General features: G+C 51.0%; 1 protein-coding gene across 1 annotated transcript in view; it reads right to left on the bottom strand.

Annotated features, from left to right (window-relative positions):
• SLC7A8 (solute carrier family 7 member 8) overlaps positions 1-12,108 on the bottom strand; it is a 57,936-nt gene extending 45,828 nt beyond the window's left edge. Inside the window, exons 1-2 of the mRNA XM_058183926.1 lie at positions 11,097-12,108; positions 2,009-2,213 (exon numbers count right to left, since the gene is read on the bottom strand). Coding sequence (XP_058039909.1) covers positions 2,009-2,213; positions 11,097-11,217 — 326 coding nt within the window. The 5' untranslated portion in view covers positions 11,218-12,108. The remainder of the gene's footprint in view (positions 1-2,008; positions 2,214-11,096) is intronic.

Genomic DNA, 12,108 nt, shown 5'->3' with positions numbered 1-12,108 from the left:
CCCTCCAGTTTTGGCACGCATTGGCAAAAAGGTTAGCCATCACTGCCCTATACCATTTCAGGCAAATGTTTATCCAACCTCTTCTTAAAAACTTCCAGTGTTGGAGCATTCACAACTTCTGGAGGCAAGTTGTTCCACTGATTAATTGTTCTAACTGTCAGGAAATTTCTCCTTAGTTCTAAGTTGCTTCTCTCCTTGATTAGTTTCCACCCATTGCTTTTTCTCCTGCCTTCAGGTGCTTTGGAGAATAGCTTGACTCCCTCTTCTTTGGGGCAGCCCCTGAGAGATTTGGAAGACTGCTATCATGTCTCCCCTAGTCCTTCTTTTCATTAAACTAGACTTACCCAATTCCTGCAACCATTGTTGGCTCCCATGTGACACCTCTCCTGCGCAGACTGCACTGGCTACCTGTGGCCTTTCGGGTGCGCTTCAAGGTTTTGGTAACTATCTTCAAAGCGCTCCATGGCATTGGGCCGGGATACTTACGGGACCGTCTACTGCCACCGATTGCCTCCCACCGACCCGTACGCTCTCACAGGGAGGGACTCCTCAGGGTGCCGTCAGCCAGGCAGTGCCGGCTGGCGACGCCCAGGGGAAGGGCCTTTTCTGTGGGGGCTCCCACCCTCTGGATCGAACTTCCCCCAGGACTTCGTCAACTTCCTGACCTTCGAACCTTTCGCCGCGAGCTTAAGACACATCTTTTTACCTGCGCAGGACTGGACTAGAATTTTTAAATTTTAAATTTGGTTTTAATGGGGTTTTTACTATTCTATTGGGGTTTTAATATTCGGCCGTATTTAATAAGTTTTTTAATTGGGGTTTTAACTTGTATTTATGTATATTTTTTACTTGGCTGTAAACCGCCCTGAGTCCCTTGGGAGATAGGGCGGTATACAAATATGATTAAATAAAATAAATAAAATAAATAAAATTGTTGTTGTTGCTGTTTTTGTTGTTCGTTGTTTAATGATCCCGTAATCCCTTGCGGGATAGAGTTGGGGCAACTGAATGGAGCTGAGCGTTTACTGGCCGGATGCCCTTCCTGTCGCTGATGCAGAGTTTTTGCAGCAGATATATTCTCATTGTGCCCAGAGACAGAAATATCAGAAAAATGGACTGCTATCGTGTCACCCTGAGTCCTTCTTTTCCTTAAACTAGACCTATCCAATTCCTGCAACCGTTCTTCGTATGTTTTATCCTCCAGTCCCCTAATCACACTTGTTGCTCTTCTCTGCACTCTTTCTAGCGTCTCAATAACTTTTTTATATTGTGGCGACCAAAACTGGGCGCAGTATTCCAAGTGTGGCCTTATCAAGGCATTATAAAGTGGTATTAACATTTCATGAGATCTTAAATCGATCCCTCCATTAACGCTGCCCAGGATGGTGTTGGCTCTTTCGGTTCAGCTACCATTTACACAATGGATTCTCCTGAAATCCTGAATTTATGGATGCCACCATTGCAAGGCGGACTCCTTGCTAAGCCCATCCGTTTCTTCTCCTCACCCAACTCAGTTCTCTAACCCCCAACCACTGGCTGACAAACCAAGTTCCTTATTCCCAGGGGTGGGAATTCAGCCGTCTCGGACCGGTTCGGGCGAACCGGATGTTAACTTTAATCTGGTTCGCATAACTGGTAGTTTCAAGGACTGGCCCATCCCACCCCGCCCCCTCCCAGGAGTCTTCACGCAGCCCGTTTTGGAGGTAGGTACAGGTCCTGCGCAGAGATTCCGGAAGGGCGAAAAACAGGCCTACCAGAAGTTCCGGATGTCTGGAAATGGGCCCGTTTTCCAGCCTCCACAGGGCCTCTGGAGCCCAGGGAAGGCCGTTTTTGCCCTCCCAGAGGCTCAAAGAAAGCCTCTGGAGTCTGGGGAGGGCAAAAACAGTCCCCCCCTCCGGTGCAGGAGGCCGTGTAAACCACGCCTACCATGGCCACGCCCACCCAGCAACCAGGCAGAGAACTGGCTGTTAAAATTTCTGAAATCCTACCCCTGTTTATTCCCTCTTACCCAGCCAATCCTCCGAAGATGTCCTTGACGTAGGAATAGTCCCCTCCGGATTTGGGGATGGTGACCCCCAGTTCCGCGTAGCACAGGGCCCCCACGGCGGTGATGAGGCCCGTGACGATCCACACGATCAAGGCCAGCCCTACGGAGCCCGCGTTTTCCAACACACCCTTTGGCGATACAAAAATTCCGGATCCGATGATGTTACCTACGGAGGGACAAGAGGAGATCACAATGGAAAACGACAACGACAACAAGCCACAGACTTAGGTGTAACTCCTCGCGTTTGCGAACGGCGAAGGCTTTCTCGAGTAGGTGTTCCTTGCCTCCAGAAGTTGTCCCAACAACTGGAGGTTTTTAAGAGGAGACTGGACAAGCATTTGTCTGGAATGGAAGAGAGTTTCCTGCCTGAGCAAAGGAGTTGGACAAGTGGTGGGTTGCTACCAGTTCGCCCTGGATCAGGCGAACCGGTATCGGCAGCGGCCAGAGGCTCCGCCCACCTGGCTGGATGCTTCTGCGAGTTGAATTCTGGCAGTTGAAGTCTTGAAAGTGGCCAAGTTTGAGAACTACTGCTTTAGATTATCTATATGGGATACCTGCAACCAGGAGTGAAATGCGACCGGTTCTCACCGATTCGGGGGGATAGCGGCGGCGACGGCATGTGGTTCAGCGTAGTGGAGGCTCCTCCCACCCGCCCGAACGTCATTACTTCCTGGTTTTAACTAGGGAGTAACCTATTTTTGACTCTCTGCGCCTGGGTAGCAGGCTTTGGGCCTGCACAGCGGGTCCAAAATTGCCCGAACCGGTAGGGGAAGATAAGTAGGTTTCACCCCTGCCTGCAAGCCTTTCGTTCAGTCACCTCAGAAGAAAGTTTGTTCCTTTAAGTACAGGAAAAACTTCCTCAAAGACAACATTGAAGGTCGCGTAAGCTTTTTTTTTTTCTCCTGATAAAATTGTGTGGCTGGCTCCTGTTAAAATCCAGAAATGTTCACGCTCTTGCATGACGAGACTTAATAATAATAATAATAATAATAATAATATCAGAGTTGGAAGGGACCTTGGAGATCTTCTAGTCCAACCCCCTGCCCAGGCAGGAAACCCTACACCATTTCAGACAAATGGCTATCCAACATTTTCTTAAAAATTTCCAGTATTGGAGCATTTACAACTTCTGCAGGCAAGTTGTTCCACTTATTGATTGTTCTGTCAGGAAATTTCTGCTTAGTTCTAAGTTGCTTCTCTCCTTGATTAGTTTCCACCCATTGCTTCTTGTTCTACTCTCAGGTGCTTTGGAGAATAGCTTGACTCCCTCTTCTTTGGGGCAGCCCCTGAGATATTGGAACACTGCTATCATGTCTCCCCTAGTCCTTCTTTTCATTAAACTAGACATATCGAGTTCCTGCAACCGTTCTTCCTATGTTTTAGCCTCCAGTCCCCTAATCTTCTGAAAAGCGAGACTGCCAACTTGGGTTATGTAATCTTAAAACGCACCGGGTCCATATTTTTTTTTATGCGTTGCCTGAATGTGTCCCATATATGATAAATCGTCCACAAACCTCTGTGCAATTGTGCAGCTGATGGGTTATATACGGTGAAGAGCAGACAGGCAATGGGGCTTCCAGAAGAATTTTCCACGGATACACAGATGTACAGATACTGTTTTGCAACGCTTGTAATGCTTTTGGGCTAAGGCAGGGGTCTGCAAACTTGGCTCTTTTAAGACTTGTGGACTTCAACTCCCAGAGTTCCTCAGCCAGCTATGCTGGCTGAGGAACTCTGGGAGTTGAAGTCCACAAGTCTTAAAAGAGCCATGTTTGCAGACCCCTGGGCTAAAAAATGCCACCTTGAAAACAATAGGATTTACTGGCTAAACTTGCTGAAGTTTTTCCTCACGTGTAAAAAACAATAATAGTTTTTTCTATCACCTGGGTATTTTTTTCTTAAAAAAAAAAAAAAAACAGGCTTATTTGAAGCCACCGAATTAAAATCCGGCTCTCTTCTTAAGCAAAAACATTTTTTTTCCCCCTGAGGCTGTTCCTAAATCTCCGTTTGGAATGGGATTGAGTTCCAGACTTCCCACTTTGTGGGACATCAAATCGGGTCAGTTTTAACTCCCCCAAAAAAGGAAGAACGAAGCAAAGAAGTGCAGGGAAAACAATTGCCCGGTTTTCCCAACGCAATTCCCCAATGCAAATATGTACCAAGCCCTTGGCATCTTATCAACCCTTGCATCTGGAAGGATTAAGGTGGCAGGTTTAGCAAGAGGAGTGATTTGGTTTTCAAGACAGGGATATACAGAAATGTCCCTACATATGTATATGTGTATGAAGGAGAAGGAGGAGGAGGGGGGGAGGAGGAGGAGGAGAAGAAGAAGGAGGAGAAGAAGGAGAGGGAGGGAGGGGAGGGGAGAGGAGGAAGAGGAAGGAGGAGAAGGATAAGAAGAAGAAGAAGAGGAGAAGGAGGAGGAGGGAGGGAGGAGGAAGAGAAGGAGAGGAGGAAGAAGAGGAGGGAGGGAGGGAGGGAGGGAGAGGAGAAAGTGGGAGGAGGAGAAGAAGGAAGACAGAGAAGGAGAAGAGGAGGAGGAGGAGGAGGAGGAGGAGAAGAAGAAGGAGGAGGAGAAGGAGATGGAGGAGGGAGGGAGGAGGAAGAGGAAGGAGGAGAAGGATAAGAAGAAGAGGAGGAGGAGGAGGAGGGAGGGAGGAGGAAGAGAAGGAGAGGAGGAAGAAGAAGAGGGAGGGAGGGAGGGAGGAGGGAGGAGAGGAGAAAGTGGGAGGAGGAGGAGAAGACAGAGAAGGAGAAGGAGGAGGAGGAGGAGGAGGAGGAGGGAGGAGGAGGAAGAAGAGGGAGGGGAGGAGAGGAGGAAGAAGAGGAGGGAAGGGAGGAGGAGGAGGAGAGGAGGGGAGGGAGGAGGAGAAGAAGAGAGGAGGAGGAGGGAAGGGAGGAGGAGGAGGAGAGTGAGGGAGGGAGGAGAGGAGGAGAAGAAGAAGAGGGAGGGAGGGAGGGAGGGAGAGAGAGGAGGAGAAAGTGGAAGGAGGAGGAGGAGAGGCGGAGAAGGAGAAGAAGAGGAGGAGGAGGGAGGAGGGAGGAGGAGAAGGAGAGGAGGAGAGGAGAGGAGGAGGAAGAGGAAGGAGGAAGGATAAGAAGAGGAGGAGGAGGAGGAGGGAGGAGGAGGAAGAAGAAGAGGAGGGAGGAGAGGAGAGGAGAAAGTGGAAGGAGGAGAGGCGGAGAAGGAGAAGAGGAGGAGGAGGAGGGAGGGGAGGGAGAAGGAGGTGGAGAAGGAGATGGAGGAGGGGAGGGGAAGAGGAAGGAGGAGAAGAAAGAAAAGACGGAGAAGGAGAAGAAGAGGAGGAGGAGGGAGGGAGAGGAGGAAGAGGAAGGAGGAGGAGGAGGAAGACGGAGAAGGAGAAGAGGAGGAGGAGGAGAAGGAGGAAGAGGAGGAGGAGGGAAGGAGGAGAAGAAGTGAAGGTGGGGGGTGGGAGGAGGAGACAAAGAAGAGGAAGGGGAGGGAGGGAGAGGAGAAAAGGGAGGAGGAGGAGGAGGAAGAAGGAGGAGAAGAAGAAGAGGAGGAGGAGGAGGAGGGAGGGAGGAGAAGGAGGAGAGGAGGGAGGGAGGAGAAGAAGAGGAGGGAAGGGAAGGAGAGGAGGAAGAGGAAGGAGGAGAAGGAAGACAGAAGGAGAAGAGGAGGAGGAGGGAGGGAGGAGGGAGGAGGAGAGGAGAGGAGGGAGGGAGAGGAGGAAGAGGAAGGAGGAGAAGAAAAGCCGGAGAAGGAGAAGAAGAGGAGGAGGGGGAGGGGAGAGGAGGAGGAGGAGGAGGAAGAGGAGGAGAAGAAGAGAAGGTGGGGGAAGTGGGAGGAGGAGACGAAGAAGAAGAAGAAGGGGGAGGGGAGAGGAGAACAAGGGCGGAGGAGGAGAAGACGGAGAAGGAGAAGAAGAGGAGGAGGAGGAGGGAGGGGAGGAGGATTACACATAGCTTTTTATCTATGTAAATAAACCACAGATATCCCACTTTGGGCCTTGTTCTTTCAAAGCAGAGTTTCAAGGCGCCTTTATAAAACCAATACACAGAGGGATTCTCCCTAGACTCTCTCTCTCTCTGAACCGAAAAAAAGAGCATATTTTTCAAAAGCCGGCCCTTTTTTTTTTTCCGACAAAAAACTCCAGGGTTCCAGGAGATTTGAAGACTAAGCAAAAAGTGTTGACAGAAAGCCGCCAAGAGTTTGTTCTCTCTCTCTCTCTCGCTGGCGCGTTTGCTCCTTCGATTCAAGGGCTCCTGGGAAAAATTAAAATGCCCTTGACACGTGCCACGGTTTAAACCGTAAAACATTTTCACTGGCAAAGGGGGAATTTGAGCTGGTGTTTTTCTATTTTTTTCCCTTCCGTCTTCCGAAACGCCTTTGCTCTGCTGCCCAAGCCTAGAACTGTAGAAGAATAAGGTTGGGAAAGGGAACCCCGGAGGTCATCTAGCCCAGGGGCCCCCAAGCTCAGCCAAGGGCCTCTGTGGCTCCAGACTGGTAAGACAGTCTGTTATTAAACACAGCTGCCTGCAATTACTGCAGGTTCTAGTCCCACCAGGCCCAAGGTTGACTCAGCCTTCCATCCTTTATAAGGTAGGTCAAATGAGGACCCAGATTGTTGGGGGGGGGCAATAAGTTGACTTTGTATATAAATATACAAATAGGATGAAGACTATTGCTCGACATAGTGTAAGCCACCCTGAGTCTTCGGAGAAGGGCGGGATATAAGTGCAAAAAAACAACAAACTTCGGATCTCAGGGACCGCTAAATTCATAATTTTAAAGCCCAGGGACCACTAATAGGATCTGCCTCATGACCAGCTGGGTGGGCGTGGCTAGGTGGTCCTGTGACTGGGTGGGTGTGGCACCTCTACTCACCCCTCTCCCGCCAGCCACTCCTCGCCTGCCCACCCGGGCTCCTTAGGGCCCCAACGAGAAGCAGTTGTTGGAGCTAAGCAGCCACCGGGAGAAAGAGTTGGCCAAACAGCTCAGTTCAAATTGGATCAGAGCGAGAAGGAGGCTCAGCAGAAGCACCTCACTGAGGACTAGGAGCATAGGCTTTCCAAGCAGAGGGAAGACCTGCAGGTGTGCAAGGCCAGGTACCGGGCGCCTGGAGGATGAGCGGGCTGAGATGGTCAGCCAGTTTCAAGCCATGATGCAGTCCCACTGGAATGAGGCCCTCTGGCTCTACGCCACCAACGGCGCTTCCCGCACCAGGAGGGCTGAAGCAGACCCCAAGTCGGAATTTCTGACCCCCTCCGACCCACACAAAAAGACCCCGAAGGGGGAAACTCTCTGCAGCAACACATATGTTCATCGCATGTACACGGCCCAGGGGGCCTTAGTTTGAGGACCCCTGATTTAGTGCAATATATAAAAAAATGCCATTAATTTTTCTGTGGACCACCAAAATTTTCTCAGGGACTACCGGTGGTCCACGGACCACCGGTTGGTGACCGCTGATCTAGCCCAACCCCTTGTCCGGAGGCAGGAGACCCTCGCCGGTTCCAATAGGGGTGACATGATAGCAGGGTTCCGATATCTCAGGGAACTGCCCCAAAGAAGAAGGGGTCCAATTATCCTCCGAAGCCCCAGAGATCAGGGGTGAAATCCAGCAGGTTCTGGAGAACCGGTAGCGGAAATGTTGAGCAGTTCGGAGAACCGGTAGTGGAAATATTGAGCAGTTTGGAGAACCGGTAGTGGAAATGTTGAGTAGTTCGGAGAACCGCTAGCGGAAATTTTGAGCAGTTTGGAGAACCAGTAGCGGAAATGTTGAGCAGTTCGGAGAACCGGCAAATACCACCTCCGGCTGGCCCCAAAGTGGGGTGGGAATGAAGATTTTGCAACATCTTTCCCCAGCTCCAGCAAGAGACGCTGTCGTTTCAGACAAATGGCCATCCGATCTCTTCTTTTAAAAATGTTGGAGCAGCCACAACTTCTGGAGGAAAGTTGTTCCACTGGTTCATGACCGCAATGAGAAGCGCAAGACTCCGGAAGGGACCTCGGAGGTCTTCTAGTCCAGCCCCCTGCCCACGCAGGGAGACCTGTTCTAGGGATTCGAACCACTGGACCTTTCTGATTGATAAGCTTGTTGATCAGAAACCCGGGAAAAAGTTGTCCGATCGCTTCTTCAAAACTCCAAAGTTGGCAACGTCTGGTGGCAAGCAGTTCCGCTGATTAATTGTTCTGTCAGGGATTTTCTCCATAGTTCTAGGTTGCTTCTCCTCTTGATTAGTTTCCATCCATTGCTTCTTGTCTTGGTGAAATCCAATTTTTTTTTTACTATTGGTTCTGTGGGCGTGGCTTCGGCATGGTGTGGCTTGGTGGGCGGGGCTTGGTGGGCGGGGCAGGGGAAGGATCCTGCAAAATCTCCATTCCCACCCCACTCCAGGGGAAGGATCCTGTAAAATCTCCATTCCTACCTCACTCCAGGGGAAGGTTACTGCAAAATCCCCATTCCCTCCCGATCAGCTGGGACTCAGGAGGCAGAGAATAGATGGAGGCGGGTCCAGTCAGACTTTTTACTACCAGTTCTCCAGAACTACTCAACATTTCCGCTACCGGTTCTCCAGAACCGGTCAGAACCTGCTGAAAACCCCACCTCTGGTGTCGATCAGAAAGATCTTTCGAATCCCTTGGACGGATCTGCTGCGTGGGCAGGGGGTTGGACTAGGTGACCTCCAAGGTCCCTTCCAACGCTGTTACTATTATTGTTGTTCTGGTTATTGTTATTGTTATTATTATTATTAGCAAGAAAGGAAAGTCATGCTCTGAACATCAGCTAGGAGAACATCTGGAAGGGAGCCACCGATCTCTTTTGAGACGCTGGCCGAAAAGGGTCGTCCCCCCCCCCCGTGGAAAACGGAGGGCATTTAAATTCACAGCAGGAGGAAGGAGGGCAAGCGAAGCGTGGGTGAAGCTGGAGTGGGGGTCGGTGGGGGGGGGGGTGGAAGCAAGGGTGCTTCAGTGCTAACTCCCCATACTTCCGACCCGCCACTTCTGCCTCCCCGTGTTTGTTTAATGGTCTCCTGGCACCTGCTGGAAAAGAAGAAAAAAAAAGCAAAGCCATCTGGAATAGCTGGAACAAACATGCTTGAACGGCGGCTGGCGTTCCCGCTTCATCGGGGTGGAAGGCAAACTCCGGAGGGGGGTGGGTGGGTGGGCAGGGGACCTGTTCCTCTGGGCCTCGGGCTGGCCGGCTTTTTCCCCCCCCACCCCACCCCTTTCCAGATCCCTCTGAGCTCTGTTGTTATGAAATTGCATCTCTTTTGGGAAGGCCGGAAAAGAATTATTGCACCATGTCTGTTTTCCAGCAAGGGGGAAAAGAAAAAAAAAAGAGGAGCTGTGATTTGGCACACCGGGGCAGTTACGTTTTCGGAGAAATTTCGTCAAGCTGGGGGTATGCGATCCCTCCCTTACGGGCTCGCAGCTGTTGGCTTGTTTGTGGCAGAGGGAATCTTTCCCGGGTTGGGACGGTGATCCTGCCAAGCGGGCCCAGGAAAACACCAAATCTGTCTAGGGTACGGCTCCCCCTAAGCCCTAGTTGAGTGGATCTCAAACTAAGGGACCCGGGGAAAGAAGGTTGGGCAGTAGGCCAGGAATCCAGGTCTCTCTCTCTCTCTCTCTCTCTCTCTGTTTGTCTCTGTCTCTCTCTCTGTCTTTGACTGTCTGTCTGTTTCTGTCTATCTGTCTCTGTCTATCTGTGTCTCCCAGTCTCTCTCTCTCTGTCTCTCTGTCTCTCTCCCTGTCTCTCAGTCTCTCTCTCTCTGTCTCTCTCTCTGTCATTCTGTCTGTCTCTCTCTCTGTCTCTCTCTCTCTTGTTCTCTCTCAGTCTCTCTCTCTCTCTCTCTCTCTCTGGTGTGTCTCTGTCTCTCTCTCCCTGTCTCTCAGTCTCTCTCTCTCTGTCTCTCTCTCTGTCTCTCTGTCATTCTGTCTCTGTCTCTCTCTCTCTCTGTCTCTCTCTCTCTTGTTCTGTCTCTCTCAGTCTCTCTCTCTCTCTCTGTCTGTGTGTGTGTGTCTGTCTCTCTCCCCTGTCTCTCAGTCTCTCTCTCTCTCTGTCTCTCTCTCTGTCATTCTGTCTGTCTCTCTCTCTCTTTCTCTGTCTCTGTCTGTCTCTCTGTCTCTGTCTCTCTCTCTCTCTCTCTGTCTCTCTCTCTCTCTTAGAATAGAATAGAATTTTATTGGCCAAGTGTGATTGGACACACAAGGAATTTGTCTTGGTGCATATGCTCTCAGTGTACATAAAAGAAAAGATACGTTCATCAAGGTACAACATTTACAACACAATTGATGATCAATATATCAATATAAATCATAAGGATTGCCAGCAACAAGTTATAGTCATACAGTCATAAGTGGAAAGAGATTGGTGATGGGAACTGTTCTGTCTCTCTCAGTCTCTCTCTCTCTGTCTCTCTCTGTGTGTCTGTCTCTCTCTCCCTGTCTCTCAGTCTCTCTCTCTCTGTCTCTCTCTCTGTCATTCTGTCTCTGTCTCTGTCTCTCTTTCTCTGTCTCTCTCTGTCTCTCTCTCTCTCTGTCTCTCTCTCCCTGTCTGTCTCTCTCTCTGTCTCTCTCTCTGTCATTCTGTCTCTGTCTCTCTCTGTCTCTCTCTCTCTCTGTCTCTCTCTCTCTCTTTCTGTCTCTGTCTCTCTCTCCCTCCCTCTCTTTCTGGCACCAAGGCCAAAGAAAGCCAATAGATTACCAGGCACGGGGAAGTGAGGTTTGGAAGGAAAAAGCTGGCTTTGGGAACCAATCAATCAATGCTGGGAACCGAGAAGATACGAATAAAAAGGAAGAGGGAGAGAATGGCAGAGGCCAAAACTGAGAAGAAGGACCAAAATAAAATAATACTTAAAAAAAAAGAAAGCAGAATTGGAAGACTTCAATGGCCTCCCCAAATCAAAAAAAAGCCAAGACAATTGGTCCTGTTTGATCCCGGATGACCGCCGCCGGACACCCTGCAAGGGGCTAAGTAGATCAGGAAATAACAAGGTCCAATTCAGAGTCAGCAAAGAGGGGGGAGCAGAAGACACCCCCCCTTCCACCGGGGAGACACACACACACACACACCCCACTCACCCACAATAATGCCACAGGCGCTCAGCAAGCCAATTTCCTTCTTGAGCGCCACTCCGCCGCCTTCTTCCGTTTTTTCGGGGGACTTTTCGGGGCCACCTCGCCGACGGGCACCGTCCTCCATCCTTTTTCTTAAGGCAGGCAATCCACAGGAATTCTGGATTCGGCTGGAACGCTTTCCGAGGATTGGAGTTGGTGGGGAAGCGCAGGGCTCGATCCTCAGTCCAAAGCTGGGGGGGGGGAGGGTCAGTCTAGGCAAGCTCTGAGGGGCTCTTCTTCTCCCAAACCCAGACAATTTCTCCTTACTCCGGTTGGAAAGCCTCAAAGAACGTCTCAAAAAGAGTTTTTTTGCAGGCTGCGAAGCAATTCCAGCATCCAAAATTGGGTCGGTGGGTTTTTTGTTTTGTTTTTTTGTTTTTCCCCCCCCCTTTCTTCCAGAATCCAAACCAAAGGTCCCGGTTTGGAGCTCGCAGTCCGTTCCCACGCCAAAATTGCTTTAAAAAAATTAATTAATAATCTCTTGTTCGGGGCACCGGAGTCCGTTTGGGTGGATCGCAAGCTGTAGCAGCGGCAGAGTTCTCTGACTCGCACGCACCCCCCGTTCCCACGTGCGAAAAAGACCCAACCGCGGGGGATCCTCCGGATTTAAGTTGGCTCAAGTTTTCCCCGCGGAGAGCGCTCTCCCCGCACCCGCCTTCCCGGCTCCTCCGATTTATCCCGCGATCGCCGGCCAGGAGGCGGCTGAGGTTTGGGCAAAGGCAGCTCCGCCGAACTGGTTCTGGGTGCAAATAATCCCCACCCCAACCCCGGATCGGGCTGGGTTAGAGGGCTGCGGGGGTTTCTGGCGAGCGTGGGGAGGGGGATGCCTCCGTTGCTGAGCTCTTGGGCTTCCTTCTGGCCCCGCGGCACCGGACTCCGCTCTGCCCTTCCGCGCCTGGCTTGGCGATGTGTTTTTCCCCCCCTCCCGGGCGGCGCTCCGCTGCCAGAAACCGGCTGCCGCCGGCCAGGGCGGTGG

Source organism: Ahaetulla prasina, chromosome 4 (assembly GCF_028640845.1).
Source record: "Ahaetulla prasina isolate Xishuangbanna chromosome 4, ASM2864084v1, whole genome shotgun sequence".
NCBI classification, from domain to species: Eukaryota; Metazoa; Chordata; class Lepidosauria; order Squamata; family Colubridae; genus Ahaetulla; species Ahaetulla prasina.
The sequence above is the reverse complement of the archived record's forward strand: the minus strand, read 5'-3'. Positions and strand labels throughout refer to the sequence as shown.